This window comes from Lygodium microphyllum, chromosome 29, assembly GCF_053477565.2.
Source record: "Lygodium microphyllum isolate KBCC chromosome 29, Lygodium_microphyllum_v1.1.10, whole genome shotgun sequence".
Classification (NCBI taxonomy): domain Eukaryota; kingdom Viridiplantae; phylum Streptophyta; class Polypodiopsida; order Schizaeales; family Lygodiaceae; genus Lygodium; species Lygodium microphyllum.
The window spans coordinates 24,643,437-24,667,601 of NC_141163.1; the positions used below are offsets into that span (position 1 = coordinate 24,643,437).

Genomic DNA, 24,165 nt, shown 5'->3' on the forward strand with positions numbered 1-24,165 from the left:
GTGTCTCATAGGTCTTGTACCGTCATGAAGTCCTTTTGTCAGTGATGATGACTCGTCCATCCCTGTAAACAGCCCACTTTCCCTCTTTGCGAGCCTCCAATACCTTGGGCATGTGTTCTCTGTGATGCGCTATTTGTGCTGGGGTAAGGTCCTTATCCAAATAGATCTTCTCACCCTTGAGGGCTCTCCTCTTGAGGAGGAAGGCCTTTTTTTTCTCTATGTCCCCAAAGTGAAGAATTAGAGCCTTGGGCTTAGAGTCCTCTTTTCCCACTCTCCAAGCACTGACGATACGTACGTCTGAAGCCCCAATTTTGTCAGCAAGTGTCTTAGCATCTTCTTGTGGGCTGCTCTTCTCCTCCCATCCTACTACCCGTACGTGTAAAACCCTAGCTGGTCTCCTAGCCTCTTCTTCCAAGGTAGCATTCATTACTTCAGTCTTGTTCACGGATGTTCCCTTATTCTTTTTTACTACCTCACTCCATGGGCTAGCTTCTTCTATTTGCTTCTGTGTTGTCTTTGCCACTTCTGCCTATGAGTGAACCTCCCTTTCACATGCCTTCAAAGCCTCTTTCTCTTTTTGTAGTTCTTCTTGCACATTCACTTTTTTTTTCTTAAATGTACTCAATTCTTTTCCCATTTCTAAGATTTCAGATTTGTAGGCATCTATCACTTTCAACATTTCAGTTTTCAGTGTATGCATTTCGGACCTGTAAGTCATTCTTAATCTTTATCTGCATGTCTTGCATTTCTGCCCTCTGATTTACTATCAGTTTGGCTTTGACCTACTCTCGTATTTCTTTCTTCAATTCTTGTCTCATAATTCATAGTTCAGAGCGAATCATGAGATGAATTTATTCTTATTTCTTTTCATTTATGGTGCATGAGGTCTTTCCATGCCTGTCAGATGCTGGGGAGATGGTCCAATCAGGGACCCTACGGTCATACATCTCTAGAAGGCTAGAATGGCATATAAGACCATAACTAATATAACTGGTATCATCATCTCTCATTAGAGAAGAAAATAAAATTATGTCTAGGTCTACGTAATAAATTGAAATGGAAAATAAAAAATATGAGAAACTGAAAGACTGAAAAGAGTGTAGAGTATCTTCCTCTAAGTATATGGAATCCACCAAGGCTTTGCAAGCTACCTTTGACTGAGTCATTGTGGTAATCTTCATCTGTAACGAGAAATTGTGACATGAATATGTCGCTAATGATCATGCCTACGTTGCTGAGGAGGTATTCTAGGGCGTTGTGCTCTGAATAATGTTGTAGCTCTGTCTACTGTGATGCTGATGATATCCCTTGATGGTGCTTGTTAATAGGAGATGTAGTGTCTAAGATGGCAGTGGTCAAGGGGTCAGCTATACTAAAAAGTTTGTAACTGCTCTCTGGAGGGGTATTCCTACACGTGTCATTTTTAGTGTCATTTGTAGGCTCTACTTTTCAATTTTGAGCACGCAAGCCTCACACCTATATATTGGAGGTCTCTCTCTTCATTTGAAACTAGCTCTCGTGCTGAAATTTTAGCCTCATACCTTGTACTCTCCTATTTCTCTCTCATCGAAGAAACACTTTCTACTTAGCTTGATCTAATCCAAGCACTAAAGAAGAAAATCAACTTGCTGCCTAGAGTTTGTAGAAATTAGGGTTTCAAAACCCTAAATTTCAGAATTGTAGCAAATTAGCCCTTTTGTAATATGTTTCAGACACTTGGTATATGGTGTCGACTCTTCTCTCTCTCTCTCTGTCTCTCTTCTAATTTTCATGGTAATAAATTGATCAAGTTGGTTAAATTTAAAGTATTGTCACTCCGACGTTCTTCCTCACACTTACATTGGTATCAAGGCAATGACTTCTTCTTTGCAATAACTTTTCTAGGTGAAAAAAATCTTTGGATCCAATTTTCTAACCATGTTAATAGGCGATGAGGAGAATTTTGGTGAACAATTGAAAGGCTCCCGACACTCTGTATTTGTATGCTTCTCTAATTATGAAAAGATACAAAGATACAAGGAGCTGGAAGCTAACTTAGAAATTCAAGCTTTAATGGAGAGAAGGGCTAATGCACGGGCTAAAGCCAAGGTCTTTAAAGATTTCCGTACCGAGAAGGCTCTTGAGACAGATGGTATTATGGCTATGGAAGCCTATCTTAGCATGAAAGGTATCAATGTTATTGATGCAACTAAGTCTCTGAAAAGGTAACATATCACCTATAGTTTGAGGATTCACCCGAGCGGTAACTTCAAAGCCTCATCATACACAAGCTACCTACTCTTGTCCCAAGAATCCCTCTATGAAGAAGAGCATAGAGAAAGTCAAACAACTAGCTATTTCTATGGTAGCTGAATTTTCAAAGATGCTTTTAGCAAAGAAAAACAATGCTTTTGGTGGTGAATATTATACAGAAAAATAAGAAATTAGAATGGTTAAAATGCATCTAAAGGATGCTGCTTTGAATTGATGGCTCAAAGTTGTTAAAGAGGAAAAGGAACCCAAGTCTTGGATTGAGTTTAAGGAGATATTCAACAAGAAGTTTTTGCCTTCATCCTTTGAAGCTGATGTGGAACAAGAATGGGATGAGCTAAAGCAAAGCCATGCATACAATGTTGAAATATATATCAACAGGTTTGGAACTGTTTCTCTTAAGAAAGTTCCTTCCAATATGGAGATGAGAAAGTTTATCCATGGATTACATTTGACAGTACGGCGAGCTATCAAGATGAAAAAACCTTATACTTTGGAAGCAGCCCAAGATGTAGCCTTAGAAGCTGAAGAATTGCATATGCCATGGATGATTGGTAAAGCCTCAAAAGAAGATCAAGATATTTGATCAAAAGGCAATAAACAAAAACTGAAGTATAAAGATGGAGGTAGACTACCTTTGCCATCCAAAAAGAAGCTAACATATCAATAGTTAGCATAATATACAAGAGAAGGATGATATTTCTCTTGTGGAGAAAATGGACACATGGTTGGTCAATGCTCTAATAAGGCAAAGAAGGAAAACCAACCCCAAAAGACACCTCAAGCAAATGCTGTAACCTAAGGAATCCTTGCAACAGGATGAAACTCCATTAGAGAAAAGAAAGCTTTTTATGGCTTGGGGTAAGATTGCGAATCAACTTGTTCTCATTCATTTTGATACAAGGGGTGTATATCATTATATTCATCCTCGGATTGTTGAAGCTCTACATCTATCCAAGGAGAGGTTTGGAACACTGAAAATGTTAGGTGTTGCTTTTTAAGTAATGGAGTTTGAAGGAATCTTGATCATTGTGATGTTGTATTAGGAATACCTTGGCATAGAAAATAGATCCAGCCATTGATTGGAATCAAAATAAGTTTAGATTCCCTTTCAAGGGTAAAAATGTATCTTTTGATGTGGGAGTGGAAGGAAACTCTATTTTCATCTTATTCCATGTACAAATTTGTAAAGCAATGAAAAAATCTATTTCCTTGTACTTGATTTTTATTAAATATTCTAACAAAGAGTCTAGAATTGAAGAGTTCATCTTAGATATGAATGAGGACTGAATGAGTTTCTTAAAGGAGTATGAAGATTGTTTTGTAGGCACTTTACTTGACGAGTTACCACCAGAGAGTTCGGAAGATCATCACATTGATCTCATTCCTGGGAGCTCACCTCTAAATAGGCTACCCTATCGTGTGAGTCCAACACAACAAGAGGAGATCATGAAGCAAGTGAAAGAGCTCTTGGAGAAGGGTCTAATAAGACCCAATTCCTCACCTTTTTTCTCTCCAGTCCTCTTAGTGTAGAAGAAAGATGGATCTTGGCACATGTGTATGGACTACAGGGCTCTCGATAAAATTACAATTCGGAATAGATTTCCCATTCCAAGATTTGATGATATCTTGGATAGATTTGATGGATCTAAAGTATTCAGCCCAGATTGACTTGAAGAGTGGTTACCATCAAATAAGGATTACTTGTCAAGATATTGATAAAATAGCATTCAGGATAACTTTTGGTTTGTATGAGTTTCTTGTACTACCATTTGGTCTCACCAATGCTCTTGTAACCTTTAATAGAATCATAGAAAGAATCTTTAGTGCACATCGGAAGTTAACATATACTTTCCTTGATGATATATTGGCTCATTCAAAAGATGAAAAAAAGCATAAGCAACATTTGAAAATAGTGTTTCAAGAACTCTGCAAACACAAACTTTATGTCAATGGCAAAAATAGTGAATTTTTCTTAGAAGAGATTCACTACTTGGGCCATATTGTATCTAAAGATGGAATTCGAATGGATCCAAAAAATGTAGAATGGCCAGAATTGACTAGTATTCATGAAGTTTGAAGTTTCTTGGGATTATGCTCTTATTACAGGAGATTCATTAAATGGTTTGTAGTAGTTGCTGGACCATTGAATGATTTAACCAAGAAAGCAGTGGCATTCCGATGGACCAAACTAGAGAAGGAAACTTTTGAAGCTCTAAAGTTCTATATCAGTAAAGGACCTGTTTTGATTATATCTATTTTGTTGAGACCTTTCTTTGTGGAATGTGATGCTTTAGGAGACTACATTGGTGTAGTCTTAAACCAGAAAGGGCATATAGCTTCTTATGTAAGCAAAAGGTTGTAAAATGCAGAAAGAAATGCTACTATCTATGAAAATGAGTTAATGACTATCATTCAAGCTTTAAAAGATTGGAGACATTATTTTTTAGGTGGAGAATTTCTCATCAAGAAAGACCATGACAATTTGAGACATTTTCTCAACCAACCAAAGATTTTAAAAAAGTATATTCGATGGGCCAATCATTTATCTCAATTTAACTTTCAAATACTATATATTCTTGGAAAGCAAAATAAGGTGGGTGATGCCTTGTCAAGAAGACCTTAGATTCATGCAATGTCCATGATTCATCATACAGATTTCACTAGTATGAGGGACATGTATGTTTCTGATGAAGATTTTAAAATCATATGGGAGAATTTATAACTCGGTAAAAGGGTAAACTCTTATGTTATTAAAGATGGTTTTTTTATGATGGAGAATAAGTAACATGTTACTAAAACTTTCAGGCCTAAAGTAATGGACGAATGTCATGCGGCACCTTAAATGGCTCATTGTGGAATTTTGGCCACAACCAAGACACTTGAAATATATTTATTTTGGCCAAGACTTCGATGAGACATTGAGTAATTTATTAAAGAATGTCTTGCATGCCAGTCAAAGCCTAGAGGGACTTTGCAACCATTATCAATTCCGAGCCAACCTTGGGAAAGCATTGCTATGGATTTTATTTTTGGCTTGCCAAAATCAGCAAATGGCAATGATTGACAAGTTTAGCAAATAGACTCATTTTATTCCAATCAAGAAGATTATCAAGTCTCAACATATGGCTATAACATTTATTCAACAAATCTTTAAGTAGCATGGATTGCATAATCCATTGTGGGTGATAGAGATCCACGAACCACTAGTCTCTTTTGGCGAGCTCTTTTTGAAAATTTGGATACAAAGCTTAGCTTTTCTTCTTCTTATCATCCTCAAACAGATGGTCAAAGTGAGATAGCCAATCTCAAAATATTGGATATATTGAAGTGCTATTGCCATGAAGCCAACCAACAATGGGAAATGTATTTGCCTTCAGTAGAATATGCCTATAACGACACAATTCGTACTTCTATAAGTAAATTACCATTTGAGATCATATATGGAAAACCACTCTTATCACCTATTATCAAAACCAAGGAGGAGATATTTCATGTTAATGTCTAAGAAACTCTAGCAAGCCTTTATTCCAAGTCACTAAGCTCACAGTAAGAAATTATGGGCCATTTTAAGTCACTGAAATTTTGCGACTCCTAAATTTAGGAGGTTACTATTTTTGGAAGTTGCTCAAATAGAAATTCTGTTCACAACTCTCACAATCTGCTATTTTCAGATAAGAGTTATGATTAAGCATATGGACAACAGGAGTGTGTGAGCATGTGACAGTAGGAGGAGGAAAAGGAAACAATGTAGACGTGTTATAGTGGTATCTGGGGGAGTTGGAGTAAAAAGAAGGACAAAGAGACATGGGAAAGCATGTGAGCTGTGATGGAAGGGAGTGGAAAATGGAATTGGAAGGGATTGTCAAGGTGAATGGATAAAAAGAGCCCAATAGAGGGAGGTAGATGCAGAAGAGCCAGTGCCCGCATAGTTTTAGGAGCTGATCCATTTAGATAAGCTTTTATCAAAGGGGTTAGACACTATACTTTTATCTTCAAGGAGTTTTAAATCATGTCAAAGCATTGAAAAAGTTAAATTGACTTTTATGTATTTTGAACATTGTTCTACGTCTCTTTAAATGTAATACTTCCAAAAATTAATGGAACAAGCTTGTAGCAGCAGAAATTCTGGACAAAAACATCTCAAAGTGGATGTTTTTGAATTTTCTAGTCTTTCAAAGACCTGATATTACAATTGTCACAAACAGTTCATATTATGCAAGGCTTCTTGGAGTTTGCTGAGTATCTCAATTGAGTTCAAATTTATGTTTGATCATTGCACTTATTCTTCGCAGGCATACATTTGCAACCATGTCCTTTATTGCTGAAACTTTTATCTTTCTTTACGTTGGTATGGATGCTCTGGATAAAGATAAATGGCAAATGACAAATGTGGGGTAAGCATTATTACCTATCAAAGTTTATTTTGTTGCTTTTTTTGGAAATTGTAATGTACGGCGACAGGCAGAAGCGCTCTACGTGATTGTAGTGTGGACTAGTGCTTTCTTAGTTCTGCAACCATGAAATTTTACTAGAATCAAGAGCTAGTATATTTCCAGTGCTTGTATGTGATTATTCTTTGTTAGCTGCAGACAAGTTGGTAATGTTAGCCTCATCTGATATGATTTTGTTTTAATTGTGAATTTGTTACATGAAAAGCTACATGACATGTCTGATGAATACAATTCTGAGTACTGAAGAACCTGTACCAAAACTGTTACAAGAAAAGGTACATAGGGGTGAGAAGAAAACTTGTGTAATAACACCCTCACCCAAAGAAATCCGTCTGCTGCTGATGCCTGGCAATTATGTCTTGGATCCCCTTATGTAGCCTTGGTCATCTGCCCTGATCAAGCTATATGGCCTTATCAAGTTATATGGGCCGCTCCATTGTGACCCCTCTAATGGTGACAATGAACAAGAAAAGGTGGTCTGTGTATGTGCATTGATCCTCTGGTGGCTGATCTTCTGTTCCTCAGTAATGACACTATTCTGAGAATCTTTGTGTACAAAAAGGCACAAGAATCTCTAGTACTAGTCCATCACCCTTGAGCTCGTAGCATATTAAACAATGACATTACAAGTCTTATATGTCTAGGCAACTTCAACAATCTAGAGATGCTAGAGGACCATTAGAGGTGAGGCATGGACTTCAAGGTCATGGCCAATGAGGAGCATGAAGCTTGGATGGCCTTTATCCTGGCAGTAAAAGCTCAGGATGCTTAGAGGCGCTTGGCTTTTTGTAGGCATGATAGCTCCTTGGACTGCTCTTGTGGGTACAAGCCATTGGATGGTGCTCCCTTAGAGTGGCTAGATAGTCTATAGGTAGGGGATACTGGTTGGCATGCAGTTAGTCAGGGTTGCCACTTATTGTATGAGGATAAGATGTATAACATGATCATCATCATTGAGGTAGGTTCTTACAATGTGCACATCCTAGGCACACTACCCATCCATCAAGTACAGAAGCCCACTGTGCTGCATTCACAGGTGTAGGAGATGATCGGGAGCCTCATAGGGTGGCACATCTAGAAGGTATGTTGTCAGTTGATCTTTGACAGCCAGTGCCTCTTCATATAGTCTCTCTCTCTCTCTCTCTCTCTCCATTTTTCAATAGTTAGTATCAGAGCTAAACACATGGGTTCCATCTCACCATTGCTTAGTCGGTGTCATCCATGTGAAGTCAAAGAGGAGCTGTTGTGTTGGAAAATAAGCTACTATTTGTGAGGAGAAGTTATTGTTGTTTTCAGCTCCTATGGAATCCCGTATGCAGTCTCTCTCATGTAAAATATTACACGGCGCAACGAACAAAATCTGAGAAAGAGATAGAGAGTATACAATAGATAAGAGAAGAATCAGTAAATTCTTTAACTCCAAACAACTGATACAAAGATGTCTTTGTCCACCTGTGCGCTTCCACTGTGTGAAGCTTAGATGGTGATTTAGATAGAAGATAGGTGAAGAGCTTAAGGCTAGCTGGAACAACAGCTCTGACTGGGTGAAAGAATGAGTGATCGATGGCTGTGAAGGGGTTTAGCTTTTATAGCCCGCGAAGGTCATTAGGTCGGCTTGCTGACGACCTACCATATGAGCCTCCACTAGTTGGCCAAGGAATATTTTCTTTACTATCGGGTCCTTAACTCCCTTACTCCGCAACTCGATGCAATGCGCCTCGAGTTGCTACCAGCTTAACCACTCCATTTAACCCAAAGATTAGACCCACAACGGTCATCTTTTTGCCATCTGGTCACATAGACCTCATTTGATATACAAGTCAGGACTCACCCAATGTCCGGGCTCACATTTGGCTTCTCCTCATAATGGGGACCTTACAACTTTGAGCACCATGGATCATTGGTAGCACCTAATGAGGGTGGGGCATTGATCATATCTAACACCCCCCCTCAATGTCCACCCATAGGTGAACTATCTCCTCGGCCCAATGCCGAGTCTCTGAAGATGAACTTGAAGCAGATCCTTCATAAGTGCTTTGTTGAAGATATCCGCTCCATTCTCCTCTGTTGGACAGTAGACCAGTTCCACTATCCCATCCTCCATCAAATCACGCACATAGTGATACTGGATCTCTATATGTTTGGTGCATGCATGAAACACTGGATTTTTGGCAATGGCGATGCAACTCTGATTGTCACATCTCAGCACAGTTGGTTCTTCATCCTGCACTCCCATATGCCATAGAATCCTTCTCAACCATACTGCTTCACATGCAGCAAAACAAGCTGCCTTGTACTCTGCTTCGGTAGAAGACAATGCCACTGTTGGCTGCTTCTTACTAATCCAAGAGAAAATTTCTGAACCCAAAGAGAAACAATAACCAGAAATTGACTTTTTGGAATCAGTCTCCTGCCCAATCTGAGTCACAGTTCCCCACAAGAGAAGTTCCGAAACTGTATGTGATACCATAGTCAAGAGTTTTCTTCAAGTATTTGAGCATCCACATCCCAGCCTTCCAATGACTCTCATGAGGTTTGTTTGAGAACCAGCTTAAAACACCAAAAATTAAACTGATATTTGGTTTGGTGTTACACAAGTAGATCAGACTGCCGACCAACCTCCTATACCTCCCAATGTCTGCTAGTGCTGATGTATCCTCGACGGATAACTTTGCATTCACCTCCATAGGTGTAGGTATCTCCTTGCACTCGGTCATGCCAAATGCCTTCAAGATCTCCCATGCATACTTCTTCTGAGAGATGAAGATCTTTCCTGGCTCTTGCCAGGCTTCAATTCCCAAACAATAGTGCAGCAAGCCCAAGTCTGTCATTTCAAACTCAGAACTCAAAGCCTTTCGAGTTTGGTTGATCATATCTTCATAGTCACCTGTAATAAGAAGGTCGTCCACATATAGGACAATCACTACAGACTTTTTACCATCCCTGTAAACATACAAGTTAGCATCTGAGGCACATCTTTTGAAGTTTAGGTTTAAAAATAACTTATCTATCCGCTGGTACCATGCTCTGGGGGCTTGTTTCAGCCCATATAATGCCTTCTTCAGCTTACACACTTTGTTCTCAGAATGGGGGGCCTCAAACCTTGGTGGGTGAGCCACGTACACCTCCTCCTTGAGGTCACCATTTAAGAACACTAACTTAACATCCATTTGGTACACTGGCCACTTCTTATGGGCAGCCACTTCCAGATCCACTTGGTGTCAATAACCTTCCGCTTTGCTGGTTAATCCACTAGCACCCAAGTGTCATTCTTCATTATGCTGTCATACTCCGCTTGCATAGCAGCCTTCCATGATGGATTTGCAAGTGCTTCTTCTAAGTTAGTTGGCTCCTTTACTTCTCTCATAATCTCAACCATCAAGGCCATATTGACTATGTGAGCAGAAGCCCTTCTTTGCTCCTCTATTCTCTGAGACCTCCTTGGTCCGTCTGCCTTCTCCTCAATAGATGCAGGCATAGGATTATTGTGGTCTAGAGCTGCTTCATCCAGCGCGGCAAATGCTTTTCCGGTGGGGTAATGTCAGGCTGGTGAACTTTTTCCTCATCATTTGAAGATGATGCTTCCTCCTCCTTGAGGATAGGGACAGCTCTCGGGACAGGTTCATAGTGGACTACTTCTTCGCTTGATGATAAAGTGGAAGAACTTGCCTTCTCCTTCTCCACTGTATGTGGCTCCTCCTTGAACACCACATCACGGGTCGCGATGATCTTCTTTGCCTCTTGGTCATATAATTTGTAAGCCTTTTGCTCATCACTATAATCCAAGAAGATACATTTTCTACTTTTTGGTTTTAACTTGTTTCTCTTCTCATCTGGAACATGTGCATAACATTCACATCCAAAAATTCTGAAATGTGAGACAAATGGTTTCTTACCAGTGTAAGCCTCATGAGGTGTTTTGACTGCAGTATTAACAGCTTAGGCCCAAAAATGGTTAGGCAATCCCTTGCCCTTTAGCATGCATCTTGCCATCTCCACAATGGTGCGATTCGTGCGTTTCATAACACCGTTCTGCTGAGGGGTGTGAGGCATCGTCAATTGACGCTTGATCCCTTTGCTCTTGTAAAAGCCTTCAAACTCCTTTGAGTTGAACTCACCACCACCATCTGTTCTAAATTTCTTCACACTTTTCCCTGTTTCATTCTCAACAAGTTTTAGCCATTCTTTAAACTTACTAAAAGCTTGAGTCTTATCACGAAGGAAGTACACCCACATCTTCCTACTGTAGTCGTCGACAATCAACATAAAATAAGAAGATCCCCCCAAGGCCTGTGTAGGCATCTTACCACACAAGTCAGCATGCACCAACTCTAGAGGAGTCTGTGCTCTATTCTTGCTTTCTTGTGGAAATGCCTTTCTCTGTTGCTTGCCCATCATACAAGCTTCACATGGTTCCTTCAATTCAGTTATTGTAGGTAGATGAGCAACCATACCTTGCTTTTGCATCTTCTTCAACACTGCAAATCCGATGTATCCAAACCTTTCATGCCAAAGCTTACTTGTGCCCACTCCAGCGGTGGCTATAAGAGCACTTAGCTCATACAGGTTGTTTCTTCTTTCTCCTTTGCCAATAATTGTGCCAGCACTATCAAGAATTTCTGCACCTGTCTTCTTGAACCTCACTTCATGACCAAGATCAGTTATGGCAGCAACTAATAAGAGATTTCTCCTGATTTCAAGAACATACAACACATTTGAAAGCTTTTTGACTTCACTATTTGCAACAACAAAAGAAATAGTACTTGTGCCAACAACAGGGCATTTAGTATCATTTCCAACTGTCACAGAGATGGATTCTTGTAGAGGTTGCATAGAACTGTATAGACCTTTCTTGTTGGTCATGTGACGAGAGGCCCCACTATCTAACACCCATGAGTCAGTGGTAGATTCTTCTTGCGCCGAGGAGCACACTTCCTCAATGGTCGCCATGAATAATTTCAGCTCTGCTTCAGCCGTATTGGCTGTCTCTTTCCTCTTACTTTTAAGGGTACCATTTTTTTCATCTGCCTTCTTGACACGACAATCTGCAATTGCATGTCCTTTCTTCTTGCAGTAGAAGCACTCTCCTTGAAACTTCTTCTTGCCGCCCTTCTTCTTTTTGTCACCATCATTTTTGGTAGAGGAACCACCTTTGCCTTTTGCATTGGCAGAGAATGCAGCATCTCCATTGTTGCTTCCTTCTCGGGCTTTTAGCCTCAACTCCTCCTCCATTAATAATGCACAAAACTCCTCAAAAGTCAAAGCTCGAGGTCTCACCTGAGTATTAAGGGCAGTTACTAGTCCATCAAACTTTTGTGGACAAATCCGAAGACACCTCCGAGCTAGCTCTTCGCTAGTCTTTTGTATCCCAACGCCAGCCATCTGGTCGCGCAGATTCTTAATCTGAGTGATGAATGCTTCAACCGTCTCTCCTTCAGAAAACTTCTCCGCTGCTAGTTGATTCTTCAAGTTTTGAATCCTTGTTTGGTTTCGTGTTTCATACTGACTCCTCAGTACATTCCAAGCCTCTAACGCTTTGGTTGTATGTTGAATGAAAGTCAGAACACTGTCAGAACAGCTTGTAACTAAGGCACACAATGCATCTGCATTCCTTCGTTTCCAAGCTCGTAGAAGATCTGCATTCGGAGGAATCATCACACTAGGATTTGATGGGTCGGGGGTAGGCTGTGGTTATGCGTCAGTCCCCAATACAGTCTCCAGAAGCTCATAAGAATCAAGGATAGTTGTAATTTTGAATTTCCACAAGGTGTAGTTTGTACCATCTAACTTGCCTTCGTTGAAGGTTGATAGACGAATCCTCAGTGTTTGAATAGCTGGTACAGCAACACCACCTCCTGCACCACTTCCTGATGCGCTAGAATCGCTTCCGGAAGTCGACATAGTTTCTCTTTGCTGTTGAAGCCTTTGCCTCTTGCACACTCTCCGATCTCTAGAGCCCCCTGGACTCTGATACCATGTAAAATATTACACGGTGCAGCGAACAGAATCTGAGAAAGAGATAGAGAGTACACAACAGATAAGAGAAGAATCAGTAAATTCTTTAACTCCAAACAATTGATACAAAGATGGCTCTGTCCACCCGTGTGCTTCCACTATGTGAAGCTTAGATGGCGATCTAGATAGAAGATAGGTGAAGAGCTTAAGGCTAGCTGGAACAACATCTCTGATTGGGTGAAAGATGAGTGATCAATGGCTGTGAAGGGGTTTAGCTTTTATAGCCCGCGAAGGTCCTTAGGTCAGACCGACTTACCATATGAGCCTCCACTAGTCGGCCAGGAAATATTCCAGGGAATATTCCCTTTACCATCGGGCCAGGGGCGCTGCCCCCGGACCCCTGCCAGGGGGGCCGTTGGACCCCCCAGCCAGGGCCGCTTCCCCGGCCCACGGGCCCCACAATAGGGGCCCCTTTTAACTCCCTTACTCCACAACTCGATGCAATGCGTCTCAAGTTGCTACCAGCTTAACCACTCCATCTAACTCAAAGATTAGACCCACAACGGTTACCTTTTTGCCATCTGGTCACATAGACCTCATCTGATATACAAGTCAGGATTCACCCAATGTCTGGGCTCATATTTGGCTTCTCCTCATAATGGGGGCCTTACAACTTTGAGCACCATGGATCATTGGTAGCACCTAATGAGGGTGGGCCATTAATCATATCTAACATCTCAGATCTGCCCATGATACTCTAAGCCTTGATCGCCATTTTCTGCAGATCTAAAAAGAAAAAACTTGAAGCTCTAATCTCTAAATTTGGGGGTTTTCAAGAATTTGTATCTTGCTCGTCTCATACCCAATTTCAAAGAAAAAATCAATTTCTCACACTGGTGCCAAGAAATTTGGGGGTTTTCGACCATTGCCCAAATTTTGAATTTTCTTGAAATTTCTCTGAGCAAATTTGGGGCTTTTGTTCAATTTGAGCCCCTTTGTGTGAATATCCATTGAAATTGTTAACATTGCGCTATTTCTTCAACATCAGTGCAAGAAAATTGGGGCTTTTCTGATTTTTGGGTCTGGACGCATCCAAGGTAAAGGCCAATTGCTAGTTGTTGTCTACGTGCATCCCCAGGTGACATTACATGGAATTCTAAGGCTATAAGTATGAAATTTGTTCTGTTTCTTGAAATTTTGTTGAGAAAATTTGGGGATTTTACTTGGCATGCATCCCAAGGCAGCAAATAGGTGCAGCAACAGCATTCAACTGCTGTTTGGATCGGATTTGGCAGAAAAGTTTCTCCAAAATTTGGGGGTTTTCAGCATTAAATTTGCTGAAATTTGTATTTGGCACACATTCCAAGGCAAGTGCAGTGGTACAGTAAATAAAATGCTGTGTTACAGATTTGGTACTGTTTTGTGTAGTCTTTGCATGGATTTCAAGATACTTGATAGTTTTGGTACTTAGATTTATATCCCATGTTGAGATCTTAGTACTTGTGAGAGTACATTTTGCACTTCAGCTTGGAAGTGTTTGGTCACAGTTTGTGCATTTATTGCAACCATGGCTCAGTTGGGTCACAATGACTAGAACAAAATTTTGGGTATCCTCATTTAGGAGGATAAATTGGATGGCTACTTCTTCTTGTGGTTTGGGATTTCGTAATTGGCAACTCAGCCCGACCATGAGGGTTTGCACCTTAGACACCTTAGAGGGGCTAGAGCACAGCAAGCTGCCCCTACTGCTACCCATGTTTCTTTTACCGAAAAACAAAAGAAATGGTATTAAAACGATGCATAGGCTTTATCTTTCATTGCCCTCTTCTTTTAGTGAAGAGGGCAATTATCCCTCTTATCCGGTCATGCAAGACCTCAAAGGCAACTTGGGATATCTTGGAATAGATGGTTGTAGCATGTAATGAAGCCAGAAACTCTTACTTGAGAAGAGAATTGGCTCATGTGGATATGGACGAGGGTGATGCTACGAAGAATCATCCCACCTACATTCATGTTTGAGAGAGCAGCAGTTGGACCTTGATGAGGTGCTGACAGATGATGAGATGATAAACATCACCTTGAACTCTCATCTAGACTCTTGCCTTGGAGTTCACACTTTGCTGAATTTGTCTTTGAGGGGGGCACAAGAGCTCCTCACATTTTTGGAGTTGACATGTCTCTTGCTATAGGAGGAATAAACTAGGAAGTATGTTACTATGCATTCAGGTGATGTAGCCATGCTTTCCAAATACGAAGGCAATGGGAAAGCAAAGCAAGCTTTAAAAAAATCACCCGAGGGCTGATGTGGGACAGCAATCTAGCAAGTCTGCCCATGATGCAGATAAAGGCAAGAAGAAAGGAAGATACCACTACTATAAAGAAGCCCAGTCATTACATTGAAGAATATAGGCAAAGATTGGTCAAGGAGAAGAAGAAAGACTCTAGTTTAGCTATCAAAGAGACATCCACTACTCGGTCTTCGGATGGGGAATGCTCCAATTGCAATTTTATTGAGGTTCCTATAGTCCATATGCATTCACCAAGATCCATCTTTCTTCTGCACTAAGAGGATTGGAGAGCAAAAAGGTGAGAAACTAGGTCTTATTAGACCCTTCTCCAAGATCTCATTCACCTACTTCATAATCTCTCTTTGTTGTGCTGGACTCATACGATAGGGTGGCCTATTTAGAGGGGAGCTCCTAGGAATGAGGTCAATGTTATGATCTTTTGGCCTATTTGGTGGTAGCTCGTCAAGTAAAGTGTTTGTAAAACAATCTTCATACTTTTTAAAGATATTTATTCTCTCCTCATTCATATTTGAGATGGACTCTTCAATTCTAGACTCTTTGTTAGAATCTTTGATAAAATGGAAGTATGAGAGAATAGACGTTTTCATTGCTTTACAACTTTGCACATGTTATTAGATGGAAATAAAGTTTCCTTCCACTCCTATACTAAAAGATACATTTTTGCCCTTATAGGAACTCTAAATTTATTTTGATTCCAATCAATGGCTAGATCTACTGTTCTATGCCAAGGTATTCCTAATACAAAATCACAATGACTAAGATCTCCCATGACAAACCTATCATGATCTACGTAGTGTCCTATCTCAATTTGTAGTTTCCCAAAAAATGGGAGTAACTTGAGACTTCATTCCTTGAAAAGTAGCACTTGAAATTTCTACTATTTCAAACCTCTTCTTTGGTAGATGTAGAGCTTTAAAAATCCGAGGATACATATAAAACTTTTATGGAGTTTCACCCCATTGTAATGATCCCTTAGTACAACATTCACTTAAGGTGCCTTTCAAGGCTGGTTTTTCCTCTTTGCCTTGTTAAGACATTGACGTGCTGTGTCTTTTTTTTCCACAAGAGAAACATTCCCCTTCTCTTGTATATTTTGCTAACTGCTAATATCTTGGCTTCTTTTTGGATGGCAAAGATGGTATACCTCCATCTTCACGCTTTGCGTCTTGTTTATTTGACTTCTTTTGGTTAAACACCTTGGTCTTCTTCTTTTGTTGTTCTTCTTTCAAGGCTTTACGAATCATCCATGGCATCAATAGTCCTTCAGCTTCCAGGGCTGCATCTTGGGCTGCCTTCAAAGGATTTTTTATCTTGATAGCTCATTGTGTCATTGTATGTAATCCATGGATAAACTTTCTCATCTCTATATTGGAAGGAACTTCATTAAGAGAGAGAAATTTAAGAGAAATAGCTCCAAACCTATTGATATATGCCTCAACATTGTCTCCTTGACTTTGCTTCAGCTCATCCCATTCTTGTTGCACATTGGGTTCAAAAGATGAAGACAAAAACTTCATGTTGAACATCTCCTTAAACTCTTTCCAAGACTTGGGTTTCTTTCTCTCTTGAATAATTTTGAACCACCAATTTAAAGTAGGGTCTTTCAAATGCATTTTAATAATCCTAATCTTTGATTTTTCTGTATAATCATCACCACCAAAAGCAGCATTAAATTGTCTAGTAAAGGATAGTTTTTTGAGAATCTCTCTTGCCATAGAAAGTATCAAACTTGACACTCTTTTCTCTAGGCTTGAAGTCTTTTCGTACTCTTTGCTAAAAGTATATTTGGAGATTCAACTACCATGGAAATAGTTGGTTCTTTGACTTTCTCCTTGCTCTTTTCCATGGAGAGATCCTTGGGATAGGAGGAGATAACTTTTGTATGATGAGACTTTGAAGTCACCGATTGGGTGAATCCTCGAATGATAGGTGATGTGTAATCTTTCATAGACATAGTTGCATCAATAACATTGATACCTTTCATATTGAGATAGTTCTTTATAGCTGTAATACCATTTGTCTCGAGAGCCTTCTCTGTAGGGAGATCTTCAAAGACCTTTGCTTTAGTGTGTTCTTTATCCCTTCTCTTCATCAAAGCTTGAAATCCTAGATCCGCTTCCAACTCCTTGTATCTTTGTATTTCCTTATAACTAGAGAAGCATATAATACAAAGTATCGGGAGCCTTCCTATCCACTAAAATTCTCCTCTTCACCTCTTGATATGGTAAGAAAGTTGGATCCAAGGATCTTGTTGCCCCAAAAAAGTTCTTGCAAGAAAGAAAACCTTGCTTTGATACCAATGTGAACATGGGGAAGGACGTGAGAATGACAATACTTTAAACTTAACCAACTTGATCAATTATAACCATGAAAATTAAAAGACACAGGAGAGAGAGAGAGAGAGAGAGAGAGAGAGAGGACTCAATACCACATTGAGAGGGGAACTAGCTCCCTCCCCTTTACAAGAATTTATTGAAACAAACCACGGGCACCAAGTGCGTGAATCATATACGAAGGGCTGATTTGCTGCAATTCTGAAAATTAGGTTTTCAAAGTTTTATATAATTTGTGTAGCAAGCTGATTTTGTTCTTTATTGCTTAGAATAGATCAAGCTAAGTAGAAAGTGCTTCTTAGATGAGTGATAGATAGGAGAGTACAAAGCATGTGGCTGAAATCTCAGAGAACTTATTGGAAATGAAGAGAGAGACCTCCAATATATGTGTGTGGAGCTTAGATGCTCAAAAGTGAAAAGTAAACGTTACAAATGACAAGTGTTCGTTGAAAATGACAAGTGTAGAAATACTTGTCCCTTCAAAATGACACATGTCCTATTCTAGATATCACATGCCACCCTTCTAGTGAAAAAAGCTTCTAAACCTTCTACAAAAAAAAAAACTCTCAAATGTTTAAGAATTTGAGATAGTTGTTTCAGACAAAATTGTTTCTTGTGAAATTCTAGAGCTTTTGATATAAATAGAATTTCCATTTGACAAAATTTCAAAAATAGTAACTTTCTAAATTTTAGAAACTATCAAATTTAGATTATGGAGAACTTAATTTTATAGATTCATCGGTTCATGGTTTGGTTCTTTGACCATAAGTATTTGGCTTTGCTTTCTGAAACCACTCATTATATAGGCTTCTTGTCAATATGACTACTTGAGTGAAAAGATCTTAGTTATTTGGGCTTTTTGGTCAATCTGGCCGCCCGTCTAAACTTATAATTTCTCTTAGGCATCTCATCAATGATGAGTGAAGTATAATTCCAAGGCGTTTGGTAATTTGCCACTCTCGAATAGAGAGATGAACCTTTAACTATATTTTGAACCACTCAAATAATATGAATCGCCTTTCAATATAAATAAGCATAAAATAAAATTGAGTCATTGAGCCAATATATCTTGGTAACAATTTATATACAAAAGGTTGGTTATATCTACACAGGGGTATAGAGTCAAGTGGGTGATATGGTAGGCACACACTTACCAACTTCATGAAATAGTAAAATAAGGTCATGTTGATTGGGAAGTGAATGATGCAACTTTTATACTCTTTTCTGTCTACTACTTTGAGGATCAAAACTTTCAAATCATGGTCTTTTCATTATGTCCAAACAATGTTTTCTTCCCCCTTATTCTATGTAGAAAAATACTGTGAAGTTGATTGTGTGGCTCCCTCTAAGAGAGAGAGACACTTTGATGGTATACTAAAGGGGATGATTTGCTACACGTTGCTCAGATTTTTGTTTTGCTCTGAAGTAATTTCTTGGAAAAAGGGATTCCTCTTATTATTGAAGAAGGATGGCGCAGTGTTGGGTTATGGTGGGGGGAGGGTTTCAAGTGCATGATTTGTGTACCAAACCTTTCATGAGGTAATAGGGGTGTTATGATGGTGCTTCAAGAGTCTTCTCCAAGCCTCTTTGCAATCTTAGCTCAAGAAGAGCTGGGAGAAGTTAGAGCTCATCAATCCTCGTACAGTGGGCCCATTTCTTGTGCCTAACGAGGCATTGAGAGATGCAATATGAGTGGCAAGAACTCATCAATCCTCGCATTGTAGGGCCATTTCTTGTGCCTAATGAAGCATTGAGAGATGCAATGTGACCCATGTGAGCTAGCCGATTTTGTCCTCTCTATGAAGTCATGCTTGCATGATGCACCGTTCCTTGTCATACCAGCTCACACTTGTTTCTGTGAAGTCGTCTATGTAGTTGTTGGACCAGGCTTCTGTGCATCCAGGAAGGAAATGGCCAAATCAGGTTTATCACAAAATGGTAGCAGATAATAGATGGGTGATTGGGAAGGCAAGTAAAGTTTGGTCATCCAAGGATGGTTGAGCTCAGTAGTGAGATTGGAGGCTTCAATTGTGAAACTCTAGACTTCCCTACCAATTTAGGGTCTCTATCCAAAGGGTTATTATAGCAGTGGTAGATTTTTCTTTTGCACTACATGCGATGGAGCAACCTTCATTCCACCTGGGTTTTACCTATTTCATGATTTCCCTTCTTGTCATTGTAGCCTTGTGGCTTAAATGTGTTGTTTTGTACCTTTCTTTGACAACAACTGGTTGTTCGGAAGGCCCTTCGTAAATATTTATATACTTCAATTTGGAATCCTTTTTAAAAAGAGAAGAGAGAATAAAGAAAGAAAGATATATCAACCTCTAGGTAGATGCCAAATTGGCTGTGAGACAAATCACTATACAGCTAGTCTATGTTTCAAGTAACATGCAAACAATTGAACATAAATAAATATATAAATGTGTGTGTGTGTGTGTCTCGCACATGCATGCGCACACGGATGTAGTATGTCTCAGGAGGATAAGAGTCTGGGAAGCCTTACAGGCGACCTGATGATTGATCGTCGATATCATGCCTAAGCTCTTTCTGGACTGAGTAGAGAGGATGAGCAAGGTGACAAGGAGACGAGGAACTCACCAAGAGATATTCAGACACAGCAAAAGGGTCACGAGCATGAATTATTGGAGATAAGTCATCCAGAGCGCCCATTATACATGCCTGCAGAGTGACACAGGTAGGAGGTTTGGCATCACAGCCACCATGCATTTTCTGACTGACTAGCATTGGCAAAGGTGCCTGATATCAAGACCCTTTTGGCAAATGACGTACAAAAGGGGAGAAGTTGAGTGTGAGGTTATAATCATGATTCAGTAAAGAGTGTCATCACATGCATGTTGGTCATTTCTTTAGCAGTGCTATTGTTTATATGTGTGCTCTAGTAATTGTATTTGTGTATTCCTCAGCGTTTAAGACAACTCTTTATGTTTCATATGCAGTCCTTTGACATCTGCAGCAATTTCAGCTGCTCTTATTCTCTGCATCGTCGTGGGCAGAGCAGCATTTGTTTTCCCATTGTCAGCATTTTCAAACTTCTTAAGGCGGACACCGGGTGCGAAAATCAGTTTTCGGCACCAGGTAGACCACCTTCACACAAGAGTTTCAACAAGTGTAAGTTAGCTTCAATTTTAAATTTCTAACCCTCAAGTTAGTCGATTTGATATTGCAGATAATCATATTGTGGGCAGGTTTAATGAGGGGTGCAGTTTCTGTAGCCCTTGCATATAATCAAGTAAGTGCTTATTCAGCACTCTGATTACTACCAGTCCATACAGTTAATCCCTTTATTTGGATGTGTTTCCAAACAAACCTGAGAGTACTATTTGTCTGTATTAGTTAGAAGACCAGTAAAAAAGAATGGAATTAGATTGTGTGACACTAATTAATTTTGTTCTGCCTCTCCACTCCTATATTCATATCAAATTTGTTTCTATGCAGTTTACAGTCTCTGGAACTACTAGGAATCCTGTTCATGCGACTGTGATTACCAGCACTCTCATTGTTGTGCTCGTCAGCACTGTGGTATGTGTGTTTTGTAAGAATAACTGCTCGAAATGTCCAACTGTTTTAAAAGCTTTATTAAGGCATGTAATCAACTGGTTTCAGGTTTTCGGGATGCTGACGAAGCCCCTAGTAGAGTGTGTGCTTCCCCATCATCTTAGGTCAGGTGAGGGCTCTACCTCATCTTCTTCTGTATCGTCCCCAAAGCATCCTCTTGAAGGTTCCGGATTGTATTCTCCACTTTTGGGAGAGGATTCATTGAACGGGAATAATACCTTGGCAAATTCCAGCAGTCTTCAGATGCTCCTAAGGGCACCTACATCAACTGTACATTACTTTTGGCGTAAGTTTGATGATGCCTACATGCGCCCCATGTTTGGTGGCAGGCAGGCAGGCAGTGCTACAGCAGAAGATCCTGAAGATGCTGTACATGTGTTGCCCATGTAGTATAACTGTTCTTGTTAGATGGTGTTGAAGTGTTGCACCTTGTATACACGAGGAAGAGTCTGATGTGCTTCCCTAGATGCTTGGGGTTGAAATTTTGCTAGTTGCAATTTCCACTGTACAGTGAACGTCTCCCTGTTGTGATCGGCTTAAAAGAGAGAGAAAAGGATCCTTTCTCCCCCTTGTGGTTGTCTTAAAAGTGAGAGGAAGTTCTCTGTCCCCCTTGAGATTGGAATTTGGGGGTAGGGCACAGGTCAGTTTAAGACATCATACACAAAGCAGATTTGAGCATCTCCAATCATATATATTAATTGCCAGCTCCAATTCTTTTTATGAACCCAATAAGCTAGCTTGTAAGCATCATTATTGTGGTGGGGAATGAACATCCCATAATGCTTGTTTAAAATGATACTTACGTTTTACATTGTGCTTCATTTTGGACTCTGATTTGAAAATTGCGGAGCTTTTATGGCATTCTAGTCTTTTTTATTTCTTCTTTTAAAAATGCATTTTGAGTTGCCTTTCAGATCAGGGTCAATTCCCACATCTGCTAAGGGTGAAAAATGGGGCTCAATCTTGTCTAATAAAATGGGACTAGGCACTCTAGGCCTAGATTCTTCTGGCACTTCGCACTAGAATTGTTTCGGGGTGCTTTGCACTTGGGGTTGAAGGACCATACTCAATAACAATTGGGGGTTCTTCTGAGGTGCTTTGCGCACCAGTGTCAATAACAGTTAGGGATTCTTTCGTGTTGCTTTGCACTTTGATTCAAAGAATCAGTGTCAATAACAATTAGGGGACCTCACATCCTAGTGCATGTTTCATGTGGTATGAACATTCAGAGGTGGTTGAGTTGCAAAGAAGCCACTCGTGTATGTATGTGTGTCCATTAGTCTCCTTTCAAAACCACATCGTTTGTTTGATCTCTTTTTTCTCTCTCATCACCTTCTGGCACTTCTATTCTCCTCTCTTATGGCCCCCCCCTCGTGTGTGTGCGTGTGCTCTCTCTCTCTCTCTCTCTCTCTCTCTCTCTCTCTCTCTCTCATCCTCTCTCTCTCTATCTCTGTGGCGAGTGACGTGATGGGCGTCACTCTGGCATGACATTGGTGTGCGTGACGGGACAGGCTTGCGTGACTAGCGTGACACTGATCGCTGATGGGGATGCTATGGCGGGATCGCCTGAGCCATCATGATCGCGATCGTTGACGAAATACTGACGGGGGATGCTGGCGTGAGTGATAAGATGGCGTGATGAGACGTGCCTGGCGGTGCAAGTGACAAGAGCTGATGTGGTTGTCATGTCCGTCCTACAAGAGGCGGCAGTCTGGTAGGAGCAACGGCAGTGATAGTAGTCTGGCGGGACTGGCATGAGTGCTGACCCGAAGGAGTTGCTCTATAAGTGAGTGTAAATAGTGTGAAGGCATTTTGGGCGTATGAGACACTTTGGATGTCAACATGGAATTGTAATGGAGCCCTACGTTTGGATATTGATTACTTTGAAGATGGCTTCCGAAACATAGATATAGCAATGTACGCAGAAATACACCAATGTAAAGGTAGCCGACTACAAGACGTGAGGGGATACAAGTGGAAAAGTGTATTTCGTCCAGCACCTAGAAAACTAGGAAGCACTAGGGGTTCTGGAGGTGTGGCCATACTATATCGGAAGGACCTCAAAGGGATAGTGCAAGTAATGAAAAGAGATGATGATGCACGATATTTATGGATTAGGATACATGCAGAAAGACCACGGGATATATTCATCGCAATATGCTGCTTTCCTCTTGCAAATTCTACCTATGCCACACGAGATGGATCTCCCTTTGATGTACTTTGAGGATATAATGAGATATGCGAGCATTGGGGACATATTATTAGTAGGAGATTTCAATGCACACATTGGAGATAGACAGACTTTTATATGCATGATAATGCCATGTTCAAAGAGATCGACAAAGATGAAATAGGCCTACGTAGGAGAGCGGAGGATAAAAAAGTGAGTACCTATGGGACACACTTATTGACTTTGGAAAGTGCACATAGACTAGCCATCTTTAATGGTCAGCCACAATGGCCAAGATTTGACAATTTGACATGTTGCAATCACAAAGGAGGGGGAAGTATTGTGGACTACTTGATGGGCTCACCAGCATTGATACCAAACATCCAAAATTTTAAGATATCTAAGAGACCAATTGGCATAGCAGCAGATCATGCTATTTTGACGTACATGCTCTTGTGTACATATGAAACATGAAACACCATGCCTCCCTAGACATCCCAAATACTACTTTATAGAAGACACCTCACATATCTACAGTGGTTCTCTGTAGACTAGTTTACATACATTGGACTTAAGTAGATTGTTGGAAGAATGTACAAGGGATTTAGCAGAGGCTATACATGGATTAGCCATGTATGTGTTCCCACACACCTTGCCCCAATGTAGACCCACACGATCTACTGCAAAATAGCTGGTATGATGATAAGTGTAGTCACCTAAGCTTGCTTACAGAGAGAAGTGGAGCTAGGCACTCAAACACATCGCCAAGCAAAGGTGTTCTTCAAATGCCTTGTGCGGAAGAAGAAACGAGACTACTTAGCAAAAGCGAAAGCGAAGATATATCAACTATTTTTGGGGTGGGATAGCAAGAGCGCATGGAATATGCTTGATGAAAGACGGCCTCCCATACAGATTACATCACCAGATGCTTGGCTTGACTATGGGAGATAGTTGTATGACCTGCCAAGACAGCCTTCTATGCAGCCCCCACAAGCTTATAGGCCAAGACAGTGGTCTTTTTTCACATGGAAAATGGTTAGGGATGCAATTTATAGATTATAAAATGGGAGGGCACAGGATGAGGATGGACTAGTAGCAGAACATTTCTCACATGC

The 24,165-nt window shown here is 40.3% G+C and overlaps 1 protein-coding gene across 2 annotated transcripts in view; it reads left to right on the forward strand.

Moving 5' to 3' along the window:
• Nucleotides 1-21,686, forward strand: part of LOC148010456 (sodium/hydrogen exchanger 1-like) — a 99,730-nt gene extending 78,044 nt beyond the window's left edge. Inside the window, exons 11-15 of one of the 2 annotated variants that reach the window (XM_087670994.1) lie at nt 6,546-6,647; nt 20,262-20,400; nt 20,492-20,554; nt 20,761-20,844; nt 20,929-21,685. In XM_087670994.1, the coding sequence (XP_087527120.1) occupies nt 6,546-6,647; nt 20,262-20,400; nt 20,492-20,554; nt 20,761-20,844; nt 20,929-21,270 (730 nt within the window). In that variant the 3' untranslated portion in view covers nt 21,271-21,685. Of the gene's footprint in view, nt 1-6,545; nt 6,648-20,261; nt 20,401-20,491; nt 20,555-20,760; nt 20,845-20,928 lie in introns of both variants that reach the window. The other variant, XM_087670995.1, reaches the window with a different exon arrangement.
• The last annotated feature ends 2,479 nt before the right edge of the window (nt 21,687-24,165 follow it).